The sequence below is a fragment of the Suncus etruscus genome, chromosome 3, assembly GCF_024139225.1.
Source record: "Suncus etruscus isolate mSunEtr1 chromosome 3, mSunEtr1.pri.cur, whole genome shotgun sequence".
Lineage (NCBI taxonomy): Eukaryota > Metazoa > Chordata > Mammalia > Eulipotyphla > Soricidae > Suncus > Suncus etruscus.
Genome location: NC_064850.1, coordinates 2288312 through 2315017, shown reverse-complemented (window position 1 = coordinate 2315017; position 26706 = coordinate 2288312). Strand labels below are relative to the sequence as shown.

General features: G+C 37.7%; 1 protein-coding gene across 1 annotated transcript in view; it reads left to right on the top strand.

Annotated features, from left to right (window-relative positions):
- Positions 1-26104, top strand: part of SLC35F4 (solute carrier family 35 member F4) — a 289437-nt gene extending 263333 nt beyond the window's left edge. Inside the window, exons 4-8 of the mRNA XM_049770404.1 lie at positions 857-1076; positions 12074-12199; positions 15606-15798; positions 23109-23198; positions 25660-26104. Coding sequence (XP_049626361.1) covers positions 857-1076; positions 12074-12199; positions 15606-15798; positions 23109-23198; positions 25660-25901 — 871 coding nt within the window. The 3' untranslated portion in view covers positions 25902-26104. The remainder of the gene's footprint in view (positions 1-856; positions 1077-12073; positions 12200-15605; positions 15799-23108; positions 23199-25659) is intronic.
- The last annotated feature ends 602 nt before the right edge of the window (positions 26105-26706 follow it).

The following is a 26706-nucleotide window of genomic DNA, read 5'->3' as shown; positions in this document are numbered from 1 at the left end:
ATGGTAATTGCTTAATAAGTGCATCCATGTTCATAAAATCTAAGAGGAAAGAGATAATAAGTAATAAAATATGTTATTCTTCCTTTTCCTCTATTGCCTGCATATTTTGCTAGCTTGGAAATTATCATTAAAATGACCTCAGGTTAATTCTCAATTTAGTGATAAATCAAACAACTGTAACTCTTAGGACTATTTTTATACAATGGACTCATAATTTCTTCAAAAAAGAGATATTTATATATGAATACAACCTGAGGGAATGAGTTATTGATTGTCACCTCATTGAAGTTTTTTTTATGGTTGTCATAGAAACTCTCCCACTACCACCCTAGGAAAAAAATATAGGAGTAACAAATAAGTCAGTTGAATAGCTGTGTTAGAAAGAAGCATCTTGTGCTAGGAATAAATAATAAAATTCTATGTTCCTGTGACTATCTGACACATGATGTTGCATGTTTTTAAACAGTTTAGCCCTAGTGGTTCTCCACTCTCACCCAAGTGAGAGAATCTCTTGTCTCTTGTCCAATACCCATTTCAGAAACTACTTCTTTAATTTTTTCCCTGTCACTTTTTTCCTGCGAATACTCAGCAACAGCAGAAAGACTGCTGCAACAATTTTCAGGGACTATTCAGGTAGGAGGTTGCTAATTCTTTGTCTAGGAAAATATGAGTTCTTTCCCAAGAAGCTTTGACCCGTGATGTGGCTTATAGGTGACAGCATTGGGTTTAGGCATCTGCACAGATGTGCCATGGGCCTTGAGAGTTTATTTTATCTGAAGATGTCTATCCCTGAGTGAAGCCACATAGAAGTGTCACAATTACTCTCTGACTATTAACATTTTCTTTTCTTTCCTAGGGAATGCAGTCGGATTTTTGGTGAAGATGGTCTGACGTTGAAGCTCTTTCTTAAAAGAACTGCTCCCTTTTCTATTTTGTGGACTTTGACTAATTACCTGTATTTGCTGGCTTTAAAGAAGCTGACTGCCACAGATGTCTCTGCACTATTCTGTTGTAACAAAGCCTTTGTCTTCTTGCTGTCCTGGATAGTGCTGAAAGACAGGTTCATGGGAGTAAGGGTAATAGAACATTCCATTCAACATGGAGGCCCTTTTCTGTTGGGAAGCTTTGCCACTGACAGCGACCTTATTTCAAAGAGTTTCTGTAAAGCTTTCCAACCTGCCCCCATTGTTTCTGTATACAAACTGAATTTTGAAAGTATTTTGGGACACTGGGCAGTTATGGGGATGAAAGGATTGGTTCCATTAGACAGTCAACCTATTTCAACAGGAGGCACTAAAATGCACTGAGAAAAATATGTTCTTTTTTTTCAGAATTAATTCTTAAAATTAATGGCTGATGACTATGTTTGCAGGAAAGAAGGGTTTAAGAAAATAGCCACAGTAAAGATTACGATTTTCTTTTCTCAGTCAACATATGTTAGGACAACATCCTCTGTTTTTTTCTCTAACAGAGAAAGATTGAATTAATATTGGTGTAAGTAGATAAGATAACCAAATGGTAATTAAAGTCACTGGTAATGGCAAAATGCTGTTCAAATTGGCTATATCTCTAGTGTGACTAATCGAGAAGTGAGATTAAAAGCAACAACTTGTTCTTTGAGAGAAAAAAATCCTTAAATGAACTGTACTAAACTTTCACCAAACACTTCAGTTCTGAGCTTATTCCTTACAGAAGTAGCATGCAATTAAATGTTTTGTATGCCTGTTCCATGTTAGATATAGATTATTGAAAGCCAAGTAAATTTAAAGAATGGGATATTATTTCTATAACCTGGCAAAGCCAATCTGATAAAAAATTGAGAAAATAATTTTAGAAGCACATTTTAAAAGCCTTTCCCAAAAGGTAACTTTTACATAATAATTGTTCTCTAAAGTGATGCCCAGGATTGGATTCGTAACATATTTTCATATAAATATTGTTCTTATTATAATGTTGCAATGTCCTCTTGCCCTCTAAATGCTTATGTTAATATTTGTAGAAAAGAAAAATTAATGACAGTCATTAAAAATATAAGTAGCCAATTAGCAAATCTTGGTCATATCTTGAGATATGGTATTCAAAGTTTAAATTAAAGCTCAACATGAGCAAGAAGTAGAAAACTATCTAAGAGGTAGATAAATAGCAATCCATCCACAAAACCTTTAGAATATACCACAGATGTGGTGTCTCAACCTCTACTAGTTAAATTTTAACTTTGGAGTACCAGGGGCTTGGCATCATGTTTTTATACATGGAACTCTGGTGTTGACTCTCCATGGTCAGGAATTCAAATAAATTCTTGAGAGCATATTAACAAGTCGTCATTAATCTGTCCAGTAGGATAGGTTATATATTTTGTGTGGGCCAGTATAAAATAAAAATGTAGGCCTTTATTTTAAAATTATTGTTCATTAATTAATGAGTATTGTTCATTAATTAATAAAATTAATAAAAATTATTCAGGTTTGAGTCTCCAGGACCACATGATTCCCAGAGCATTAAGGAAGTGACTCTAGAGCCCAGAATTGTGAATTTTTCTGGGCCACTTCTGGGTCTGATCCCCAAAATAAAATAAATGAATAACTAATATGAACATCAATATGTTAGCAGCAGAATTTTAAACCCAAAATAGGGCCTTCTTAAAAGTGAGAGCCTGGGCCCGGAGAGATAGCACAGCCACAGCGGCGTTTGCCTTGCAAGCAGCCGATCCAGGACCTGAGGTGGTTGGTTCGAATCCCGGTGTCCCATATGGTCCCCCGTGCCTGCCAGGAGCTATTTCTGAGCAGACAGCCAGCAGTCACCCCTGAGCACCGCCGGGTGTGGCCCAAAAACCAAAAAAAAAAAAAAAAGTGAGAGCCTGTGTAATTACAAAGTGTATAATTCATATCCCTATAAAGTCAACCCACTTTCCATTTCTAACGCAAAGAATAATTCGAGACAAAACAAGGTCTCAATTGATGTCTGATGCTACAGTGAATGAATTCATGCTTATCTTTCTCTTTACTATCATCAATACCATCAACTAACCCTGAAGCGTTAGTTCAACTAACATGAAGGACCATGCTGTCAGATGTGAATGGGTAGGAGATGAGGGCTAACTGCTCTTTGGAGGCATCTGAATATCAAAAGAAATCAATGCACTCATTTTAGGTGCACCAGGGAGAAAAGCAATTGCAGAGTAAAGGAACACATTTAATCATAAATCATGATGTAAGAGGACATACCCAAAGATATTCAAGGCTTATTTATGATTAATTTAAATGCCATTTTTCTGGAGTGATAGCACAGCAGTAGGGCGTTTGCCTTGCAGACGGCCAACCCAGGACAGGCCCGGGTTTGATCTCCTGCATCCCATATGGTCCCCTGAGCCTGCCAGGAGTGATTTCTGAGGGCAGAGCCAGGAATAACCCCTGAGCGCTGCCAGCTGTGTGCCTTCTCAAAAAAAAGAGGAGAACAAAAAAATGACATTCTTATAAAATATGCCTAAGCTGTTCACTTTTCTTTTACCTGGAGCATTTCTTCTATTTTTCTGCCTAAACTATATTTATCTTAAAAATATAAATGTATATATCTGAAAACTATAAAAGTTTACTATTTTTTAATAATTTCTTTACTTAAACACCGTGATTACAAACATAATTGTAGTTGGATTTAAGTCATAACAAGAACACCCCCCTTCACCCGTGCAACCTCATCACCAATGTGCCATCTCTTCCCTCCCCACCTTCGCCTGTATTCGAGACAGACTTTCTACATCCCTCATTCACTGACATTGTTATGATAGTTCTCAGCATAGTTATTTATCTAACTGCACTCACCACTCTTTGTGATGAGCTTCATATCTTGAGCCAGTCCTTCGGCCCTCATTTCTGGGAATTATTTCAATGTCTTTAATTTTTCTTAAAACCCATAAATGAGTGAGACTATTCTGTGTCTCTCCTTCTGACTAATTTCACTCAGCATAATAGATTCCACGTACATCCATGTATAGGAAAATTTCATGACTTCATCTCTCCTTATGGCTGCATAATATTCCATTGTGTATATATACCACAGTTTCTTTAGCCATTCATCGGTTGAAGGGCATCTTGATTGTTTCCAGAGTCTGGCTATTGTAAACAGTGCTGCGAATAATATAGGTGTGAGGGAGGGATTTTTGTATTGCGTTTTTGTGTTCCTAGAATATATCCCTAGGAGTGGTTAAATGGTTAGCTGGGTTAAATGGGAGCTCAATTTCCAGTTTTCTGAGGAACCTCCATATTGTTTTCCATATCAATGGCATCCAGATAGGAAAGGAAGAAGTCAAGTTCTCACTGTTTGCAGATGACATGATACTATATTTGGAAAACCCTAAAGACTCTACCAAAAAACTTCTAGAAACAATAGATTCATATAGCAAAGTGGTAGGCTACAAAATTAACACACAAAAATCAATGGTCTTCTTATACACCAATAATGATAGAGAACACTAGTAGAAGCTTGAATAGAGCCCCCTTTTGGTATGGTTCATGTCCTATAGTCTGTAACATGAATGTGACTTTGTTTAAAACAAGATCATATTAGCAAAAAGGAGATCCTGATTGTCTGGATGGCTCATAAATCTCCAAAGAGGAATACTATATATATATATATATATATATATATATATATATATATATATATATGAGTTTCACTGAGGAGAAGGAAGCCAATGTGACCTCGCAGATAGAGATTGGAGTGAATGGCCACAATCCTGGAATGGAGAGAGCCACCACCAGTACCTGAAAGAGAAGAATAAATTGTCCCCCACCCCCAAGACTGCTATTGGAAGCAAGGGCCTATCAGATTTTGAACTTCTAGATTTTCTAAGCTATGAGGACAAAAATTTCTGCTGTTTTCAGTTACCAAGTCAACAAATAACTACGGTAACTTATGATAGTAGCCTCAGGAAGCTAATACAGTATCTGTAAGTAGTGGAACTTAATAAAAAATGTTAAGTAGATAATAAAGATTTTTAATAAGCATATACATAAATTGAGACAGAATAAGTGTCAAAATAGTAAGCATTAGTGTCATTTATACTGATATAAGTCCGATGTTTTTCTTCCAAGTGACAAGAAGCGCTTCTCTTCTCAATGAAAAGCATTAAGAAGTGTTTAATGCCATGTTCCAGAAAATGTCAAGGTGTAATTTTAATGATGCCCATAATCAGGCCATGGAATGTGAGAAGCACCAAAACATATTCAGCATTTTGCCTTTTGACAGTATCAGCAGTTCTTTCCCATCTGAGACATATTGAGAACATGCATAATTAGGTCATTTGAGAAATTAAAGGAGGGCAAATACTGACAAGTAAATGCAACTTTCATTGCCTACATCCATAAATAATCTTACGCATGCTCCAAATGCCAACCCAGTCGGATCACTCTTCTTTTTTGTAAAAGTCAAAGGATTGATTTTTAACCAGCAGTCTAGAATTTCTATTTCTCGCTCTTGCTAAGGCTTTAGTAGTTTACAGGTTATTATGGGATTATCATGCTTGTTTGCTTGACCCCCAAGAATGATCATACTTAAGATGAAATATATGACCTTCCTCCGATTTTTTTTTTTTTGGTCAAAGTAATACCCATGAACAGAACAAAGATGTCTTTAGTTCTAATGTTAGTAAACAGACTTTTTTGAGTTCCCCTTAGTACTCAGTTAATAGGAGCATAAGTATTCATATAAAAACATACATTATAGAGGCCAGAGTTCTGGTTCAAGCAGGAGGGCATTTGCCTTGTACACACTAACCTAGAACGAACCACAGTTCAATCCCCCAGTGTCCTATTGATCCCCCAAGCCAGGAGCGATTTCTGAGCACAATGCCAGGAGTAACCCCTGAGCATCACTGGGTGTGGGCCAAAAAACAAACAAAAAAAAACCCATACATTATAATAACTTGTTAATGTTTTTCTTCCTTAGAATATTGTTTTAATTATGAAATTAGTTCAACCAAATTTAAACTTTGATATGTTAAAAAATGAGCAGCTGATCATATCTGATATACATTTAATCCTTAGACATTAGCAAACTTCCTTAATTGAAATAAATGGTTAGAACTCTGTTCTTGCTGCTTTGGAGATGATAGATAGATAGATAGATAGATAGATAGATAGATAGATAGATAGATAGATAGATAGATAGATAGATAGATAGATAGATAGAGAGAGAGAGAGAGAGATAAAATGATAGACAGGTAGATAGAAGATAAATTTTTTTCTCTCAAATGCTCAGTGTCAGTTAGCTAGAGTTCTTCATTTCAAGAGAGCCAGAAAATTTAATAACAAAAATTCTCCTAAAAGGAAATGAGCCACTAGTTGAAAGTTTTCTTCTCTGCACCTGGTATGTTTCACTACAATGGAAAGCAAATGTCAGGCTACAAACGAAGTCAAATATTGGCCCTCTCTTATTTTTATTTTATCAATTGAAATTTGTCTCCATTTTTAAGTGTCCTTGAATACATGTACAAAATTGGTGGACAGAGAACAGTTCATCACACACCAACATTCTGAGATTAATTTGAAAATAAATATATAGCCTTCTCACTTGGAATCTAATATTTTCCTGCTGTCATGGATTTTAGACAGCTAGCTATCCAGACTGGGATTTGGAAGACTCTGAGATCCACCAAAAACAAGTTGAAATATCAATTGAACAGAAACTTTCCTAGTATAAACCACTATTCTCTGAATTAAAATTAAGTATCAGAGCGTGCTAAGTCAAAACTGGAGCTGAGTCACTCATGATTTGTGCCAATATCATGAATTTCAAGATTCAAGACAATTATTTTATTTCCATCTTTGCTTTGGTTGATAGTTATACAGTACTGATCATTCAAATGAAAACGTAATTCTCTATTCAGAACATTCATGATTTCTAGAAAAGATAGTTAAAAAGATGGGCATGAAACGAATCTTTCATCTTTCTTTTGGGGTGACAATGGCTGCAGAGAGAAGAAAGCTAGGCTGTCATGACTACAATTTTTGGCCTACAATGAATCCACAAATCTTTCTATAAGGTTAAGCCCACTCTATCCACTACACACACTTGTTAGTCTTTCTGGGCTTTCTATTACTCTTTCCTATTCTAATCACTTTTGTTTTGGTTTGGTTTGGGGTCATATGCAGCTGTTCTCAAGGCTTACTGCTTGCAGTGCTAAAGTTACCATAGAGAATACTATTGAGCAATTTAGGAAGTGTATGAGGCAATGGTTCTACCCATTGAGCTGCCTCTGTCCTTTATTCTGGATAGTTTCAACCATTTTATTCATGAAAATAAATGAGTATGTGAATAAGTGTGTGTGTGAGGGAGGAAATCAGGTATGGGAGGCTTGGTTTGATGCTCTACACCAGTAAGGTTTGGTTTAACCTAAAAATATACCTTCCCACCTTAACCTCCCCCACCATAAGCATACACAGTATTTGAGCAATCAGAGATTTCTTTTATTCCTCCCATATTTTATTTTGTTCTATTTCATTGATTATTAAACGGTTCTGCATGGAACCTCAAAGTAACATGGGCATGAGCAGTGCCAGGATGGCATCTGGGTTGGTTCTATAAAAATGGCTTTTTCTAAATCTATGAAAATTGATCATCAGTGCTGTTCTTGCTGGCCAACCTGGTGACATGCACAACACCTTCAATGACTGACTATAGTTTTGAATGAAAGAACAGTCCCAATAGTAGTCTAACTCTAACTTTGAGAATTTGCAATAGAATTGAGATTTAAAGATAAGTTGTGAGCCAAAGAGGCTCCTGTTTTTCACCTGATTTCCCCAAACAGATTAATATAAGGCAAATTAGCAAAGGCTGTTTGGGATACAGTCTCTTATTTAGAACTTTAAGAGCCTTGAAGAAAACTGCAGAAGTAAACGCAGCCAAAGGTGCAGCTAAACTCTTGAAGAACTAGCACTGTTGTGAGAATGTCTTTTTTGTTTTTGTTTTTGGGTCACACCTGATGGCGCTCAGGGGTTATTCCTAGCTCTGTGCTCAGAAGTCGCTCCTGGCAGGCTTGAGGAACCATATGGGATGCTGGGAATAGAACCAGAGTCAGTCTGGGGTTGGCTGCTTGAAAGGCAATTGCCCAGCTGCTGTGCTCAGAATGTCTTACATCTGACAAACCCTCTGGAGATCCATAAAAGATCCTGAACACTGTACTTAGTAGAAGTTTGAGCAAATGAGAAAAGAAAGAATAAATAAAAGATATCAGAAATACAAGAAATCAAACAACAAAATGATTTTTATTTTATTTTTTGTACAAATAAACTAAGTATTTGAAAGGTCAAAGAAGGCTAAATTTCATGCAGAGTTTAAAAGCAATAAACAATGCAGTGAGATTACAAATATCTTTCCTTCAAACCTTTTGGGACTTTAGTAACAGGCTCCAGCAGATTCATAGACACCTTAAATCAGCTCACAAAGTAGATGCGGAGGTTCGCAGAGGTGACTGGGGTTGCCGAGGGAGGTGGCTGCCTCAGGAGGTACGATGCTCATGTAGCATCTGGGAAAATGAACTAAATAGATCTTCTTTATTGTACTACAACTTTAGTGGGGACACTCTGATGTGAGAGGACCAAGGTGCTCAGTAAGGTAAATCTAAGCATTGTTGGTTTAGTGGTCACTATCATCGCTAACAGCTCATCAAAACCAGATTTGGGTCCCAGAAGAGGCAGGCTCCTGTCACATTAAAGCAATTCTAGTTGGTTATGGTACCAGAACTGGAAGATATTCCAGTGAGGAGAGCATATTTTTCTAAAGCCAAGCAGGTGGTACCATGAGATAGAGTAATTTCAGCAAGTAAATTCCTCATATGTGCACCAATGTGACCAGAAGCCATTTTGTGTGTGTCATGTGGACAACAAGCTCTTCTGTCACAGTGCTTAAGAGGACTGGCCTCAAGAAGATTCGTTTCCAGTCTGCTGAACCCTAGAACAGTCATTGCATTTTTTAGTTAAGACATCCATTTCCTTCTCTGGTGACTGGTTAATTCTGAAAATGTGATTCAGACCTCTTCTTGGGTTATGTGCTTTCTGGGAATTAAGGAGTATTTATTTTCAGTTAACCAAAATTGTCCTAACTAGCATCCCAACTAAGGTTTCCACCAACATTTTCCTGAGATCCTGATCCTTAGTTACAACTGTGTAGAGTGTAGACATTAGAAATTAAAAATATTTTAGATTACAGCTATAGAAAAATTATATTTTATATAACTTCAAAAAAATTATTTTGGTTTTTGGGCCACACCCAATGATGCTCAGAGGTTACTCCTAACTATGCACTCAGAAATTGCTCCTGGCTTGGGGGACCATATGGGACGTCAGGTGATTGAACCGTGGTCCATCCTAGGTCAACCATGTGCAAGGCAAATGCCCTACAGTGGTGCTCCGCTCTGGCCCCTATAACTTCAAAAATTTAATAAAATGTAAAAAATAATTTAACTTATTGTTTCCACAAACTGAACTACCCTGAAAGCTTTATTAGCTTATAAATTATTGGTCCTACTTTGAGAAATTTTATTCTAACATCTTTAATACTTAGAATTCATGCTATTAGACTTTAACTAACAACTGTTATCTGGCTCCCTGAAGTGAAAAATGCTTCTCCCCATGATACCAAATGAAAGACACGTCGATGTACTTAATGTGTCAACTTAAATGGTTCAGTCTAATATTTTCACAAACATTTGAATATAAAATGTGAAGATCCTTAAGAGACCCTCCATAGTTATCATTTTTAATTGCTATAAAATTGTATTATCCTTGGCTACATCAAATTCTTACCTTTGGAAAATGTAAAATATAAATTATTATCTTGAGAAAACATAAATTAAAAATATTAATTAAGCATGCTTTTACTAATGGCTGACTCAGGAAAGAGTTTCTAACAAATAACCATATCCTAGAGATATTAGTACTAAACATTCCTTACTTTCCAGTTTCAGCCTTTTGCTTTCTGTTTGATTATTGTTTGTGTGAGCTGTTTGTTTACAGAATTCCCTAAATTCAGAATGATACATTACACATGATTACCTAAACCAATAAAATATACTAAAGAATTCCTTGAATAATATTAAGTATAAGTAGCATGTCATGTTTAACATCAGAATCAACTCTGTGTTCTAGCCTGTCTGAAAACAATCACCTGTTCTTTTGATGGAGAGATTATAACTTATGCTTAGCAGATAGTAAGAAACTAGTAAAGCAAATGTATTATCCTACAAATTTGGTCTTATCTGTGCACATGAACAATTCAATCCGTGAACATTATTAAACAGAAAGCAAGGCATACAATGCCAGTGAATGTCTAATGTACACTTTGGCATCAGACTACCAAGAGAATCATTGTAAATTCATAATCAAACTATGAATCCCCAAATCAAAGAAAGTGATAGTCCTCACAGAATTTCCATGTCTAGATCACCCTCTTGCCATGTTTATTTATAAGTCTATTACTTCTTGTTTGGGAAATTTCTTTGACACCTCCTGGTGTGTGTATCAAATTATTTTTCCTCTATTTCTGAGGAACAGTCTCACTAGCACACATGCCTGGCAGCTCTAGAGAACACGATATTCATTCAGCAAGAGAAACACCTCCAATCAAGCAGCCTCCCAGATAACTCTTGATGAAGATGGTTTTTCACTGCTGACATGTCGGCATCTGTTCTCCAGTTCTCCTGCTGTTTTTCATAAAGTTTGCTTTAATACCGAGCTGCTTCTGAACTCAATTGTGCACTTGCTTTTGGAAGTCATTAACAAAAGAAATTGCTTCTAACAGCATCTAAATTATTTGTGTCATTATGATCACCCTTTGCACCAATTTCAAGCAAGGCTATTCCAACATGTTCAAGATCTACATTTTGGTGTGATAAATAATATCCTAATAACATTTCAGAGTATCTCCCAAAATTACATGATCAAGCTAGCTATCTGCTAGGGAATTGATTTACTTGGGAAGACTCAGAACTGAAGCTCAACAAAATTGGCAAATATGTTTAAATTTCTCACAAAGTTGCACCTCGATTTAGTCAGTAAAATTACTTCACAAGGAAATGATATAATGCTCAGGATTGTGATTTACCATTGCCTGGAAATGTTTTCTAGTAAAACTCTGCTCATGACATTATAAAAATACAGATAGACTGTTTTATGAATATTTCCCTAAGACAACTAATACTTGTATTGAATATAAAACAATCATACCAATTTACAATGATACATTTTATTGCAAATTATAATTTTCCTTTATGTGAGTAATTCTCCAGAATAATTAATTAAAATTATTTTTCTGTGGCTTAATTTGGATATAAATAAAAGGAAAAACTTGTCTCCACTTGACATTCCAAATGACACTGCAAGTTTGCTCCATATAAATCACAGTGAGACAATAGACAATCGCTGTCTTTTTCTTGCCCTGGGCCTGTATGTCATGCCTTAGTTGAATCCATATTATACCACATAATCAACTCTTGATCATATGAAGAAACATGCATCACTCCAAAGACCTGAGAAATATTAATATTAAATTATCTATACTTGAGGGCCCGGAGAGATAGCACAGCGGCGTTTGCCTTGCAAGCAGCCAATCCAGGACCAAAGGTGGTTGGTTCGAATCCCGGTGTCCCATATGGTACCCAGTGCCTGCCAGGAGCTATTTCTGAGCAGACAGCCAGGAGTATCCCCTGAGCACCACCGGGTGTGGCCCAAAAACCAAAAAAAAAAAATTATCTATACTTGAAAATGCAATGTAGTTCATTGTTTTGAGGTGATTTTGTCTTATCCATATCTCCACATTGGCTATTGATTTCTCAGAAGTTGAACTAAATACTGGACTAACATTACTACCGCTAATTAGAATGTTAACAGCTTTCATGTTTTCTCAATGTATAGTTCATGAGCACAATGATTTCTTAATAATGTCCTTTCCTGTGTATGAAAAATAATGTATAAAAGCATCATTGGGTTTGAGGATGCATTAAATAAATGCTATGGAGTCTTCCTGTTCTGGGATACGGAGGCATTAAAACGTGTTATCTCTCTTGCATTCTGTTTGGCAGATAGTTGCTGCAATCATGGCAATCACTGGTATCGTCATGATGGCGTATGCAGATAATTTTCATGCTGATTCCATCATAGGAGTGGCATTTGCTGTGGGCTCAGCATCCACATCCGCATTATATAAGGTATGTAATACACTTCCTTCTGTAGTCAAGCTCTCATTCATGCTTAGACAAGTAAGGTAAGAATAAGCAGAAAAAATATTGGCTAGAAAGAAGGGGAAAAAAAACTGAGAGACCAGAGATAATGTTGTAGATTAGGGATTTCCTTGTAGGTGGTCAACCCCAGTTCAATCCTCAACGTGCCATATGGTCCCTCGAGAACTGCAAGAAGTAATCCCTGAATACTGCTGGCCATGGTTCCCAAACCAAAAAGTCATAAAAATTAAATTCAAGATTATTTAACTAATAAAATGTGCTACCATGTTTAACCATATAATCATCACAGATTTTATTCTAGACAAGCATCAGCATTTGCTACTGTCTGAATCTGCATGTTCCAGCAAGTGTTCATTATGGAGCTGGAGTGATAGTACAGTTGATAGGACATTCGCCTTGCACACAGTCAACCCACGTTTTTTTGTTTGTTTGTTTTGTTTTTGGTTTTTGGGCCACACCCGTTTGACGCTCAGGGGTTACTCCTGGCTATGTGCTCAGAAATCGCCCCTGGCTTGGGGGGACCATATGGGACGCCAGGGGATCGAACCGCGGTCCTTCCTTGGCTAGCGCTTGCAAGGCAGACACCTTACCTCCAGCGCCACCTACCCTGCCCCCAACCCACGTTTTATCTCTAGCACACTATATAACTCCCTGAACCTGCCAGTAGTGATCCCAGAGCACAGAGCCATGAGTAAGCTCTGAGCAGTTCCAAGTGTAGTGCTTAAAAACAAAAATAAAATGTTCGTTGGTGTCTCATTGATCTTACTATGAAGACTTTAATTTGCTGCTATTTTTAATAGGGCATAATAGTAATGTAGTGAAATACAGAATTAATTGAATCCTTACTGTATTTATGTTAATAGACTGTTATAAGTAGTCTTAAGGCATTGGTTTTTTCTCCATTTTCCAGACGAGAAAAATAAGGCTTTGAAAGATTGTCTAATGATACCCATAGACACAACCAGAAAATGATACAGCCGAAAGATTTAAATTTGTGGTTCCACGGTCCTACCTTCACCATCCAAATCGTCAACCAGTTATAGTTGAGTACTAAAGAGCCCTTTATTCTTCTAGTGTTTCTTAAATACCAACGATCATGACTTTAACTCCTATGTGATCTTTGAAATAATAAATAAGCTCTGACTCGAGAGCTCACTATTTACTACATATTAATCCAGTGGCTTTTGTAGTTCAATTATTAGCAAAATCGCAAGTATCTTTTCCTTTCTGATGGAAATACCTTTCTCCACTGAAGTTCTACCTGTCATCAGTGAAAGTTTTATTCCCAGTCATTGTACATGACTTCAGAAACAGGGACCAAGAGAGCAACATTTTGGGATGTTGCTGAAAGACACTTTCTCTTTGTTCTGGTGAGAAGGTAACCACTGAAAGGCAGTAAATGCCCTTTTAGGAAGGTCTGTTCTGATTATTCACTAGCACTGCAGCTTCAAGGACATGAAGCCTATTTCCATATTGACATTTCCGAACCCACTGACTTTGTGTGACAAGTGTGACACATACTTATTAAATTGAAGACTCACTGAGATGTCTAATGTGACCAAATATTAGCCCATGTTCCTATTCTCTTGATTACACCTCTCAAAAAGAAAACATTCTAAGTTAGGCTGAAATTAAAAGCAATATCTGAAATTGCTATGTGACTGGGATGATTGCCTTAGATCATGCAACACTGATCATGAAACAGATGTATTCATTCTAAGAGTCCATTAATATTTACTTCCATGTTAAACTCATGTACCAAAGTGCATATGTGTTCCATTCTACATTGCTTGAGGATTCACTAGAAAAAAAGAGAGATTCAAAAGCCAAGAAATGTGAGTGATGGATTCTTGGCTCCTCCCCTGACAGTTTGTGACTTTAATTGGCCATTTGTCTAATGTTTTTATTATTTTGTTGATCTGGAAAATAAAAGCAGTATTTGTGGAAATAATGTAAGCTCAGAAAGGAAAGTGCTTACAAACACAAATCATTACTTCTCTCATCATAGCAGTGTCTATGTCCAATTGACTTTCCAATATCTATCAAAATAAGATTGAAATTAAACCATGCATTGACATCTCAATACTAGATTTTTCTAGATGTTTTCCCTTATGCTTATTGTTCACTCCATATTTGTAGGTGCATTACTACACTGATGGTGGCACTTAAGATCTTAGACAATAGTAGTTTTGAATTCCATAAGGAAATTATTGCATTTGTTGCTTTATATACAAGTCATAGGGCATTTTTCCTGCTTGTTTTGAGGCCATATCCAAAGGTCCTCAGGGTTAATTCTGGCTTGCTTTGTGATTATTGGAATCATGTGTTGCCAAAGATGGAACAAGGATTCCAGCATACAAAGAATACATTGTAAATTTTAAATCATTATCTAAGTAATCTATTTAGTAGTGTCATGATGATCGGGGGGGTCACAGAAATAAGATGAGGTCAGAGATATTGTATAAATGTTGAGAATAAAGAAGTATAAAGTATACTTTATAAAGAATACAATAAATGTCCTGGCCTGCAGGACTCAGTTATTCGTGGGTGCAGAGAGGATCCAGCCTGAAAGAGAATGGGGGGGGGGAGAAGGGAACCAAGCAAATGGAGGCTTGTCAAGGTTCGTTTATTGAGCTGCACAGGCTTTTTAAGCACTATTTTACAGTGGATGGAGAGAAGGCCGGATGGAACAGCCTGCATTACAGACAACTTTACAGAGAGCATCTTGTGGGTAATCTTTACATGCTATCTTTACATCAGAAACACAGGGACAGTTTTACTCTAAACTAGTGAAGCTCCAAAGATGTCACAAGCTTCCTGGAATGTTTGACTGATAGGACACTGTGGTATTTCTTTGGACACTGGGGCTAGCCAATGCCTTAGGTTACGTACTTAGGCCACACAAGACTGGTTTGTCCTGCTGGTTTCCATATTAGGGTCTGGCCTCTGGCAGATGAAGAAGATGGAGAAGAAAATAATAAGGAAAGAAGAAAAGAAGGAAAGGAAGGAGGAGGAGTAGAAAGAGAAAGAGAAAGAAGGAGGAGGAGGAGAAGAAGTAAGAAGAAGATGAACAAGAAGGAGGAGGAGGAAGAGAAAGAGAGAGAAGAAGGAAGAAGAAGAGAAGAAGAAAAGGAGAAGAGAAGAAGAAAGAAGAAGAAGTAGGAGGAAGAAGAAGAAAGAAGAAGAAGAAGAAGAAGAAGAAGAAGAAGAAGAAGAAGAAGAAGAAGAAGAAGAAGAAGAAGTTGTTGTTGTCAACGACTACAATGAAATGATGACTGGGCTGGCTACTTGATTATATATATGAATAGAATTTGACTTTATGATACACCAAAGTTTTCTACTATGTGGCTTTATAGCTTTTTTCCCATTCCAGGTTTTGTTTAAGATGTTTCTCGGAACTGCCAACTTTGGTGAGGAAGCACACTTCGTCTCCACGTTGGGCTTCTTCAACTTGATCTTCATTTCCTTTACCCCAGTCATCCTGTATTTCACCAAGGTGGAACACTGGTCTTCGTTCTCAGTCCTGCCATGGGGTTGTCTCTGTGGGATGGCAGGGCTGTGGCTGGGTAAGTGTCCCCAGAATTTACCTTCCTTTCACACTGTCAGTCAATCTTTCCTTGGAGAATTCTATCATTACAGTAAAATTCCCCCTTCCATTCCTTGATTGTCCATGTCCAATACTTGTTAAAGATTGGTTGAAGTTATTGAATGCTTACTTATTGATTCCATCAAAACTAACCAACTCCTAAGACTAAGATGTTGACTGGAGGCCAAGGCTACTCAGATCACAATTTGATCTTCTGGAAGCCCTGCTCATTATTTTTTATATACTGTTTTCCATGCATGACCCAGTGTGTCTCTCAAAGTAGACAGTAGATGGTGCTCTCAAGAAATCAGAGGGGACCAAAATGACTAATTTCCAAGTGAAGAGTAAAGGAGAAAGCCAGAAACAGGTGATGTTCAATGGGATGCAAGTCATGTAGGGCCTGGAATGACTGACAGAGTTGGATTCAAAATCTACTTATTCTTGGGGCTAGAGCGATAGCACAGCAAAGGGGTGTTTGCCTTGCATATGGCTGACTCAGGATAGACCTGGATTTGATTGCTGGCTTCCCATATGGTCCACCAAGCCAGAAGCAATTTCAGAGGCATAACCTCTGAGCATCATCGGGTGTGGCTCAAAAACAAAAACCAAAAATATAAGTAGTTATTCTTTGGGCTGAAGTATGGGAACAACAGTCTAACCAGGAACAGCTCTAATCAAAATTTCACTAGTTGTTGGCTCCAGCTGAGTACATATGAACTCCATTTTACTACAAAATCACTATTATTTCCCCCACCCACCCCAAATTCACCTACTCAGGACACGTAGACCATGTCAACTCATGCTCCAACACAAGCCTGCTCAGGCTGAATGTTATCCAGCTAACTGGACACTGCAGGTCTCTACTAAGCTATGTGGTCTCCGGATCCCACTGGGTGTGCTACCACCCAGCATGAGAGCTGGTTCACCATGTCCATCGCCCAGAGCAATGCTGTTCTCACTGTGCCCAAGCTTCCCCCCCAGAACAAACTGAAGACTCAGTCTCCCTCCTGATAGCCATACACCACAGGGTTTAGAACAATTCTTGGTCCTATCCTTAAGGGGTTTATTTTGTGTTTGTTTTTAATTTTTATATTCAAATATATCTGGTAAGTTATAAAATCTACTTATTGAAGAAACTGTTGATCACTATTATTGTAAAATTATATTATAATATCTGCAAAGAAACTATTATATGATATTAATATATATAAAAGTTATTACTGAAATGCTGAAGTTTTTTTTACTTCAAATACACAAATTTGCATTTTCTTTCCTGGGATTTTTTTTAATTTTATTGAGACCAATGTGAATTGCAAGTTTTTCACCATTGTATTTCAGGCACATACTGACAGTGAATTAGGGCCATTCCCACCAGCAGTGTTAACCTTTTTCTGCCAGTCTTCTCAGCATGCCTCCCATACCTCCACCCTTAGTCCTCTGGACTGCTAGTTTAGCAGGGCCCTTTTGTGTATAGCTTGTTTAGTTTGGGTCTCTTAATTCTATTGTCGTTGACATTGGGTTGGGTGTTTAGGTCTGATGATTTTTTTTCCACTCATGCTCCTGGTACCATCCACGTATCCTACATTCTTCCTTTCCCCTTAGATATCAGATATAATGTAGTTGGGATTGGGGAGAAAGAATGACTTAAAAGACAAAGATGGTTGTGCTCTCAACCATACCTTATCTCTTATAACTGTAAAAGATAATTTGGGGCTGGAGAGATAGCCTGAAGGTAGGGCATTTACCTTGCATGCAGAAGGACGGTGGTTTGAATCCCGGCATCCATATGGTCCCCCAAGCCTGCCATGGGCGATTTCTGAGCATAGAGCCAGGAGTAACCTCTGAGTGCTGCCGCAGGGTGTGACCCATTTAAAAAAAAAAAAGGTAACTTATAATTTTCTTGTTTGCTTAATTCACCTCCTCTTCCCATCTTCTCTTGAGCTCTCGTCATTTCCAGAAAGTGCCTTATGAACTTATGCCTAAATGCAAATTGGGCTCATTAGCCTATGGTTCTGAATCCCTTTTAAATGCAGGCAGGGCCCAGGCTACCAAGAACTTGTTGGCTATATGCATCCTCTTATCCTTAGTTTATCAAACTGTTCCATTAAAAAACAAACAAAAAAAAAAAAGGAAAAGGGCCAGAACAATAGTTCAGTGGTAAGGTGTTGGTCTCGCATGCAGTAGACCTAGGACTGACCTGGGTTCCATTCCCTACATCTCATGTGGTCCCCTCGCCGCCAGGAGCAACTTCTGAGCACAGAGCCAGTAGTAACCACTGAGCACTGCCGAGTGTAACCCAAAACCAAAAATAAATAAAAAATTAATTAAAAAAAAAGAAAAATAGAAATACATTTCAGTGAAGCCAACAGGCTCTGGTTGATTGAGAAGGAGCCTCGTTCTCACCCAGATATCAATATTTGCACTCAGTCTGCAAAATATATCCAGTTCAAAATGCCAAAGATCAAAGAAATTGAAAAGTGATCTTCAAAAGGAAGCTTGGAGTAGAATAGTTTTGGGGGGGGGTACTGGAACAATTACAAAAGGAAGTGAAAACTAACTGGTGGAGAATATAGTGCTAGAATGTTTTGCATATGAAATTCTACCGATAACAGCTTTGTAAACCACCATGCCTGCAATAAAATTTTTTCAAGGCATATTTTTATATATTTTATTTAAACACCTTGATTACGTACATGATTGTGTTTAAGTTTCAGTCATGTAAAGAACACCACCCATCATCAGTGCAACATTCCCATCACCAATCCGATATCTCCCTCCTCCCCACCCAACCCCCGCCTGTACTCTAGACAGGCTTTCCATTTCCCTCATACATTCTTGTTATTAGGATAGTTCAAAATTTAGTTATTTCTCTAACTAAACTCATCGCTGTTTGTGGTGAGCTTCATGAGGTAACCTGTAACTTCCAGCTCTTGCAATAATAATTTTCAGACACAAAAGAGAAAAGAGCTGGAAGTTATAGGTCACCTCATGAAGCTCACCACAAACAGCGATGAGTTGCCCCTACTAAAAATTTTGGGTTTTTTAAATCAAAAGAAGGTTCGGGCTCTTCTGGAGCTAATGGGATGTGGAATTCTGCTTTCCACTGTTTGTGTAGGTCACGGCCCCACAGGGATGGTGACAATGGGTCCACATGAGGTCTGATTATCGCTTTTTGATTTTCTGGGCTGTAAAATATCATAGTCCTCATACTCAACAGACAGGAGCTCAGGCCTCCTACTCCTTCTAGCGAATACAGGATTTCCTGAAGAGGCCAATTTTTTGGCCATTCTTTATCAGAAACTACAGTAACCTGAGCACCTGTATCTATCACGCCGTCAAAGGGTTGCCCTTCCAAGTGAAGTTTGATCATTGGGTGTTCATCTTTAAATTTAGTAACCAGAGCCACAATTGGGTTTTGAGCAGCACCCGAATCTGTGCTTCCAAAACCTCCAATTCTAGTTTTATCTGAAGTCCCAAATTTGACATAAGGCACTATTACTATCTGGGCAATCGTGTCTTCTTTTTTAAAGGTCCATGTAACTGGTACAGTAATAACTACAGTGATTTCTCCCATAGAATCTGAGTCAATGACACCAGTGGTTACTGATAAACCCTTTATGTTGAGGGAACTTCTGCCAAGAATCAAACCCATAGTATCTGGGGGTGGCGGGCCCACAATGCCAGTTTCTAATATGTAAGGGCATGCTCCTGGGTAAATTGTAATGTCCTCTGGGCATAATATGTCTAATCCAGCACTCCCTGATGTGGAGTGAATTAATTCCCTTATCGTAATAAATTTTCTTGGGCTGGGCTTGGAAGGATTATTGTCTGTGAACTTTGCCCCTGATTCGGAAGGGCCTGGGGGGAGGCCCTGGGGCGTTTCCCTGCATCTTGTATGCCCTTGAGGAGCTGAATTTATAAGGAAACGGCAATTTCTTTTGATATGACCCTGTTTTCCACAATGGTAGCAGGCGATTTGCCTCCTGGGGATTGTGTTGAAACCTCTACTTAGGTTATTATCAATGAGGTTTACAGATCTGCAATCTTTCACCCAGTGGCGACCCTTTTTGCATCTTGGGCAAAGATCTGGTTTACAAAAAGTGTCCTGTCCCCAAGGGGAGTAAGACATCATTCCCTTGATAACTGGGAAGGTTTGTACTGAGTCTAAGTGGGGTGGGGGTTGGGGTTCCCCATAGACATTCTGACAGGCATAAAGGAAATCATTCACATCTGCCTTTTCATTTAATGTATTCAATACTAATCTATAGGCCAAATTTGCATTATGATAAGCCAAAGATTTTACTAGGAAGTTTCTCATCTCCTCATCTTTGACTTGTAACTTTAAAGCATCTTTAATCTTACCTACAAACTCTGCATATGACTCATAAGGGCCTTGGGTAATTTTTAAAAAGTTCCTCTACCAATGCTGTTAGAATCAATATTTTTCCCCATGATGACAATGCAATATCCCTAATTAAATTTAAGATTTCTTTAGGTAAAGCTGCTTTTGTCTGAATATTTGCAAATTGATTTTCTGCCATCAATAATTCATAGGATAGAGTAACACCTGCCACTTGTTTTTTTTCGTACCATCCGGGCTATATTATTTGGCTTTTACACCTTCTGAATAGTACATTTCCCAATCAGTTCACTGTTTAGGTGACAGGCATATTTCAGTGATTCTTTTAAAATTATACAAAGTCCAAGATGAGTTAAGGCTCCAAAGTCTTAGTAACTCCACACTGTATGGTGATTTTGGACCATACTCTTTACATGCTTTTTTAAACCAATCTAATTCTTCCATCTGATAGGGTACATAGTTAGAAACATTTACCCCATGTAAAGGGGCTGAGGCCAGATTAGCAAAATTACTCTGAATAGAGCTCTGAGGTCGTGCGTGTGGTTCATTGTCTGAATCTGCACTGTTGTGCGATTCAATTTTGTGAATAGAATCAGGCCTCAGTTGTGGAGTTAGCACCAGAGGTTGATCAGTGTCTGAGTCACCAGTGTCATGAGATTCACTAGAATCAGGCTTAACTTTCTGAGTTGTTTTTCTTCCAGGAAAGGAAAAACTCCTATATTGTTGATGGTGGGGCTGGATTCGTCAGCCTGCACCTTGGTCTAAATTTTCGTTGGAAAGATTTCCTTATTATCCATACTGGATTTAGCCTCACCATTTCTACACTTTCTATTTTTTAAATACCAGCCAATAACTATGCTTACAGTAACAACATGAGCCAACACAGAAATTCCACAAACCATGACCACTAGAGACAATGCAATTTTCATTTGAAATATAGACCACAACCATCCAACTGCAGTGATTGTCCTTAGATCAAAACCAATTAGTTTTAAACAAAATGGAATAATCTACTTGTATAATAAAGAACCAAAGCGTAAGCAAAAAGGTGGCAGAATCCACATGACTAACAACATTTAATGGTCAGCAGAGGAAATTTCCAATGAAGTATTTCACTTACAGTTATTGAGGGTCTAGGTTCAGGCTGTTCAGGCACCATAATGTTGCAAGTCAGCCCCCCCCCCGTCTTTCCTTATTGGCCCACTCCAAAGAGGTTCAGGAGACAGGACAAGAGATAAACACACACAGGCAGCACTCACAGTTTCTCACAGTCGAGAACCACTGGGCAGGCATAGTTTTTTCCAGCCTGACGTCACAAACAGTGAAGTACTGCCTATAGCCAGTTTTCACGTTTGGAAGCAGTTCCTTGGCTTTCCGGCCCATGAATGAGCCTCTGGGGGAGCGAATTTTCTAGGCCCTTTTCGGCCCACTCCCAAGAGGTTCAGGAGACAGGACAGAACAAACACACACAGGCAGCACTCACAGTTTCTCCAAAATTTTTTAATAAATTAAAGAATAAAATATGCAGTTCAGCTAAAAATGTGGCAGTAGGCAATTTAGCAAGTCCTGTGTTGGAATAACTTCTATTTTTTAATTAATTCTTAATTTGTGAGCATTAGCCATATTTCACTTCCAAATCTGATGTGAGTCCAGATTCAGCATAGTCAGTCCCATTGTAACCCTGCCAAAGTCGTGATTAACTGACAAATACCGTCTTGCCTTGATTGCTACTACTGTTAGATGGAAATCTAAGGAACCCAAGCCTTGTGAAAATCAGTCCAATTAATTCTAGCTATCAAGGGCAAGTGATTTTATAATGTAAGTTAGTGGACTTATTCAAAGTTGAAATGATAAATAGCAATAGAAGTATATACATTATCCTAATGTTTGGAGATAGACTAGAACCATCTTAGATTCCACAGAGATATGGGAACATAGCTGAGTTATTTCTATGGAGATCGTCTCTGAAGTGATGTAGTTTTGTTAGCACTGAACTCTATAAACCCTAAAACAAGCATTTAATGAAATCTACTTAATTTTTGCTATATTTCAAACAAGTATATATTTTCCATTGTTCTTAGTGTAGATGAATGTTTTAACTATATATATTTTTGCTCTAAACGTTAACTGATATTAAAAGGCATCAATCTACACTTTCAGTTGGTTCTGTAAATCTCTCCTCAGTTTATCTGCATATGTCAAGAAAAATGTCCCAGGATTGGTAAATTACCAATACCAATATACCTTAGTTTGTGCATTAAATACTCCTCATAAGAGGAAATAAAGTGGTCTAGACTGTCCTTGGAAATATTTTTTTTCGTGCTGAAAGACTCACCTTTTCCTCCAAAATTTGCTCTTATGGAGCAAATGCTGCCTGGAGCTGAAGCCTGAGTGCAGGGGAGGAGCATCTAAAAATTATTTGCATCTTATGGTCAGGTGCATCTTACACAGCGAAAAATATGGTAACACTAAAGTCTTTGGTGCTTTTATATCATGTCCTGGAATGTGACATGATATAGCAAAGTACCAAAGAGCTAAGTCTCCCGATTTCAATTCTTTGCTTGCTTTCACTGGCTCAGGAATTCACCCAGGTACTAATAAGTACTAATAAGAAGCACAGTGAATTGATTCTTTCACTCCTTTGCATTTGTTATGTACATCCTTTGCCTACCATTTGACAAGAGATCAGGCAGCCCAGGTAGCACAAAGAAAAACAAAAGAACTTGGGTGAGATGTGTTTGTTTTTATCTCCAAATTTAGGGGATTCATTGACAAATGGTATGGAAAGCTTAGAAGGTATGTTTAGCAAAGACACTGATTCTTAACTACAATAATTTATTAATTAAAAATTAACTATTTTTTAATTTACATTAAGAAGGGGCCAGCATATCAATCCTCATTGAACCCATGTATCCTTTTTTATTTTAAAGCCTTCAACATCCTGGTGAATGTGGGCGTCGTACTGACATACCCAATTTTAATCTCCATCGGGACAGTGCTCAGTGTTCCTGGAAATGCAGGTACTGGTGACATTTCACAAGTTCATAGTAAGTCTTCTCGTTTGTTTTCTCTCCTGAGTCGTTTCTTCTAGCAATTGTGAATTCTGTCCCTTGCCTGGGAAAAGGGTTTTAAATATCATTAAGGTGGCAACAACAGAAGAACTATGCAGCCGATTTAAAATGTGCATCGATAAACACTGTTTTTACTTGGTTGTGCTTTTAGAATTAAATACCAAATGTATCATTTGGGTTTCATGTCATCTCCCTGACAACCTCCTTTTGTGGTATTTTTAGAGGAAGTCCTCTGGAAACAAAAGGCACCCCAGCAGAGGACTCTCAAGTAAGATATTACTAATGAAAGTGTAGGAAATGTGCAGGGTGTTGGCTCTCCATCAGATTATCCATGGGAAGCTACAGAAGCTTCTCTGGGAGGTAAAGCAGATGGCCTTCTGGAACAGAGAGAGGAAAAAGCAATTTGACTCACTTCAGGGGTAAGAGGAGAAGCTATTTTCCAAGAATAATCTGCCTAGTGAAACACATACATGGAACAACAACAACAACAAAAAATGGAAGTAGGTTACCTCAATGGCTGTACCTTTGATTCTATGGTATACAGTAATTTATTTTTATTTATAATTAAAATCTATGTTTATAAGCCATTGACATCTCTTTTTTGGTTCAGGACAAATAGCAAATTTTTTAAGTACTTAATGTGTAATAAAGGTTGGGGCTGGAGTTATAGAGCAGCAGTAGGGTGTTTGTCTTGCTGATCCAGGATGGACCTCAGTTCAATCCCCAGCAACCCATATGGTCCCCCAAGCCAGAAGTGATTTCTGAGAGCATAGCCAGGAGTTATCCCTGAGCATCACCAGGTGTGGCCCAAAAACCCAAGAAATAATAAAAATAAAAATAAATAAAGGCTATAGAAAAGACAGGGAAAATGGCATTCTATTTCTTTTAGAAGTTTCTAAATTTGGAAAATAAAATTAACATATATGAAATAATGCATAGCTTTACCAATGCCAAATTGTGCAAGACAGAATTCTAAGGACTTTAATACATTCAAGGGAAAGGAATATTAAGGAGGAGTGGAGTTGTCAAGGAGTTCAAACACGCATGCAGTACATAATTTCTGACCACTTGGGATATAATTGCACTGATATTGGTGATAGTCCTGAATAAGGCAGTCCTTACCCTTAGAATTATTTAATTTATTCTAAGATAGAGACAAATTGATGTGATAGCAGTATACACTGAATTCTCTTGAAAGTATACAGAGACATTCAAGGAGTGTTCCTGCAAGAAACCTAAATAAAGAGGTCCAAATAAAAATTCAGCTAGAGATAGTAGAATACAAGAAAAAAAAAGTAGTCTGTAAAAAAATGTATATTAATAATCAAGAATTCCACTATTACTTACCTGTTCCCCAATATTGAAACAAGAACTCAAAAATCTACTTATACACTAATATTTATAGCAAAACCATTCACATTAAACTAAATGTGGAGACATTTAATGTCCATCTGAAGAGGATGGCTTAAGAAATTTAGACACATGCAAAGTGATATATATATATATATATATATATATATATATATATATCAGCCTGAATTAAATTATTTTTTGGGGGGGTGGTTTTGGGTCACACCCAGCGGTGTTACTCCTGGCTGTCTGCTCAGAAATAGCTCCTGGCAGCACGGGGGACCATATGGGACACCGTGATTTGAACCAACCACCTTGGGTCCTGGATCGGCTGCTTGCAAGGCAAACACCTCTGTGCTATCTCTCCAGGCCCCTGAATTAAATTCTAATACTTGTATAATGTAGCTGAATCTTGCAGGCATGCTAAGAGGAAAAAAACTAGACATGGAAAGTACATGTGTCCACTTATATAAATTATTCAGAATAGGTAAATCCACAAGATCAATAAAATATTGGTGGTTACCAAGGACTAAAAAGTGTGAGTAAGGATTGAAAAGTAAATACTTTTTGTAGTAATATTTTCAATTGATAAATATACCTTGAAATTCGATGAAAATTGTGCCTGCAACATTATGCATATATACAATAATGCCATTTTTAATTTAAAATGGTTTGTTTTAATTTATATAAATTTCAACTCAAAGTTTGAAGAAGAACAGTATGCACAAAGAACTAGACCATAACAAGCTTGGGTCATCTAAAAATCTTTAGTTGTCCAATAAAACTGCTCAAGCATGCCAAAGAATACAAAGGGAAAGTCTTAGAAATAAAACCATAGAGATAAGTAATCAGATGGTATAAATCATGAAAAATAAGTTTGATTCAGAGAGAATGAATAGAAAGTATGGAGAAAATGATACAGAAAAAAAAAGGAAAGACCAGCTAGAAAGACCCAGGGAGAGTTTTGGAACTCTAGAACTGGACCTGACTTGGGTCATTTGTGTTCATTGAAGCTTAGAAACTGTCCTTCGTGGCGACTGACTCACTTTTCCTTCCTCAGCTGTGGATCTCCTGAAGCAGGAGGTGATATTCAACGTGGTCCGCCTGGCCGCCACCATCATCATCTGCATTGGCTTCCTGCTGATGCTGTTGCCAGAGGAGTGGGATGAAATTACCCTGAGGTTCATCAACAGCCTGAAGGAGAAGAAGAGCGAGGAGCACTTGGATGAGGTCACCGACTCCAGCATCCACCTGCGGAGCCGAAGCAGGGCCAATGGGACAGTCTCAATACCACTGGCTTGACAGGGAGGGACACTTGGCTAATGCACATGGATGTATATTCTGTGAATATGACAAAATTTCCTCACTACCTGTACACTCAAACGACAGTACCGACCCTGAACTTGGATCAGTTATATGTGAAACAATGCCGCCAATAAAAGTTTACATTTATATGCTTATCAAGGAACTGATGTAAATAATCATAATAAATTTTTTAAACCTTATTCTTATTTGTGTTATTTCTTCTATGGGAAGCCTCTCTTTTAAACATTTTCTTAAATAACATGCTGTTAAACTATGAGTTTATTGTCATTTTTTTTCTCATCTGAAACAAAGACTTTTTCTTTCGATCAGAGAAAGCTAATAAAAATAACTCATAGCAAGGATACTGTGTGTGTGTGTGCGTGTGTGTGTGTGTGTGTGTGTGTGTGTGTGTGCGCGCGCGCGCGCACGTGCTTATAGATGTATTTAAATTCACCAAGAACCTTAAATTTGAACACTAGAATGTAATGGAGCAATATCAGGAAACCTCTCCTATGTTCAAGAACCACACAAAACCAAGGAGGTTGTATAGGTAGAGAAGATTTCATCTGTGCTTTCAATGTGTACAGTGCAGCACTTGAGTGCATTAAATATCTAAAATATGAAGTAGATCCTTTTAAGGAGAATACTTATTACAAACCAACTCTTTTTTATTATATTTTATTGAGACCCTTGTGAATTACAAGTCTTTCACAGTTGCATTTCAGGTATATAGTGACAGTGAATTCAGGCCATTTCTGCCACCAGTGTTGACCTCCCTCCACCACTCTTCCCAGCATGCATC